The following is a 1,614-nucleotide window of genomic DNA, read 5'->3' on the forward strand; positions in this document are numbered from 1 at the left end:
ATTAGTACGCTCTTTAACCCATAATTTTTTTTTGATAATTGCATATATTTTACATGATTCAGAGAAAAAGTTTCTAAGTTTTAGGTTAGATTTTGTATTCTAGGATTCAGTATTTTTATAAGTCTTAAAGTAATATAAGATATCTCTTAAATACTTTATGTGGTCAGTTCATATAATTTTCCACAGTATATATCAAAACATTCATATAGCATTTCATGTTATTAATTGTAATTGATATTTCATCACATGAAAATACTGATATGTGATCTCTCTCCAGAAAACGTCTGGAAGAAGTTCAGAAGCATGCGAATATTCTTCCTGCGAGAAGTGAAGAAGGTTCATGACTCGAGGAGCAACATTGGGGATGATGGCTACAGCTCCACATGGGCACACTACAACAGAATGCGCTTCTTGCTTCAGTCTCTGAGGCCAAAGGAAAACCAAGACAGTGATCACCCCCGTCATATCTCGGTAAGAATTTCTGAATGTAGCTTAAAGGGCTTTCTTTTGCGTTTAGTATATTACTGTACATTTTGTCAGTTAATTATTGATCAGATACCCTAAGCTTTTGTTTTTTATTTTAGGTATTTGATTTTAAGTTATACTCATTAGCCAGTATTCTTTTCCTTTTACACACACTGTTTTAGTAACTGCAGTGGATTACCTTTAACTATTAGTGAATATCTACAGATGTCATGCTATTCCATATGAAGCATATAATTAGTTATGTATTTTTAGGAGAATTAGAATTTTTATCAGTAAGAGCAATAAAAATTCTCATTATTCTAATGCAATATTTCATCTCAGAACTGGACACTTATTCTGAAATATTCCACAACAGGTATTAGGCTCTCACTCAACTGTCAATAGCAGCAACTTGGAAATCAGAACTTCAACTCCTATGGGAAATAACAGCCCGTCAAGATATGAAGCTCCACCCACCCGTCAACCTAACGGGGTCAATGATGGACTTGCAAAATATGAAGCCCCCTCGGCATCCCAGCCCAGAGTAACTAGCAGTAATGGAGTCAAGTACGATGGTTCCAAAACACCCCATTCAGCTACACCCAGAGTCTCCGCTTCATCCAGTTCAGTAGCTAGGAGTGATATTCACTACCAAGGTTCTCATAGGAAACGACAGAGAACTGCCATGCCTACCAGTGATGCCCTGGAAAAGGTAGTGGAGTCTTTACAGAATATAAGGAGAGATTGTAGTGATGTGGCAGGAACCTTTGGTAACTTTGTGGCTGCTTCTCTTCGTGGATTGCCAGAGGATAAGCAGCATGATGTAATGTCAGCAATAACAAGAGTGTTATCGGATTCCCACAAAAACTAAATCATTGTGTCATTGCTTTTCAGTGAATGCAGAAATTATTGGTTTATTTTAATTTTTTGGAAGTTGGACCAAAATAGAACTGATATTTCACTTAGTTTTTCTGATTTTCTTTCTCTCCATTATCTAAAATTTGTGCAGATTTCCACTTATTTTTATAATGGTTATAAGCTGATTGAATAACCCTGTTTGAAAGGTTTCTTTATTGAATTTGTTAAATTTTTGTGCAAGCATTTTTCAATTCCTTATTTATTTATAAAACTTATAAAAAGTTTTATTGC

The 1,614-nt window shown here is 35.0% G+C and overlaps 1 protein-coding gene across 1 annotated transcript in view; it reads left to right on the forward strand.

Moving 5' to 3' along the window:
* The window catches only part of LOC119591260, a gene marked incomplete at its 5' end in the record, with an annotated part of 1,999 nt that extends 569 nt beyond the window's left edge, over nt 1–1,430 (forward strand). The window contains 2 exon segments of the mRNA XM_037939976.1: nt 278–471; nt 842–1,430. Of these exon segments, the coding sequence (XP_037795904.1) occupies nt 278–471; nt 842–1,336 (689 nt within the window). The 3' untranslated portion in view covers nt 1,337–1,430.
* Nucleotides 1,431–1,614: the final 184 nt, after the last annotated feature.

Source organism: Penaeus monodon, chromosome 28 (genome assembly GCF_015228065.2).
Source record: "Penaeus monodon isolate SGIC_2016 chromosome 28, NSTDA_Pmon_1, whole genome shotgun sequence".
In the NCBI taxonomy this organism is placed as follows: domain Eukaryota; kingdom Metazoa; phylum Arthropoda; class Malacostraca; order Decapoda; family Penaeidae; genus Penaeus; species Penaeus monodon.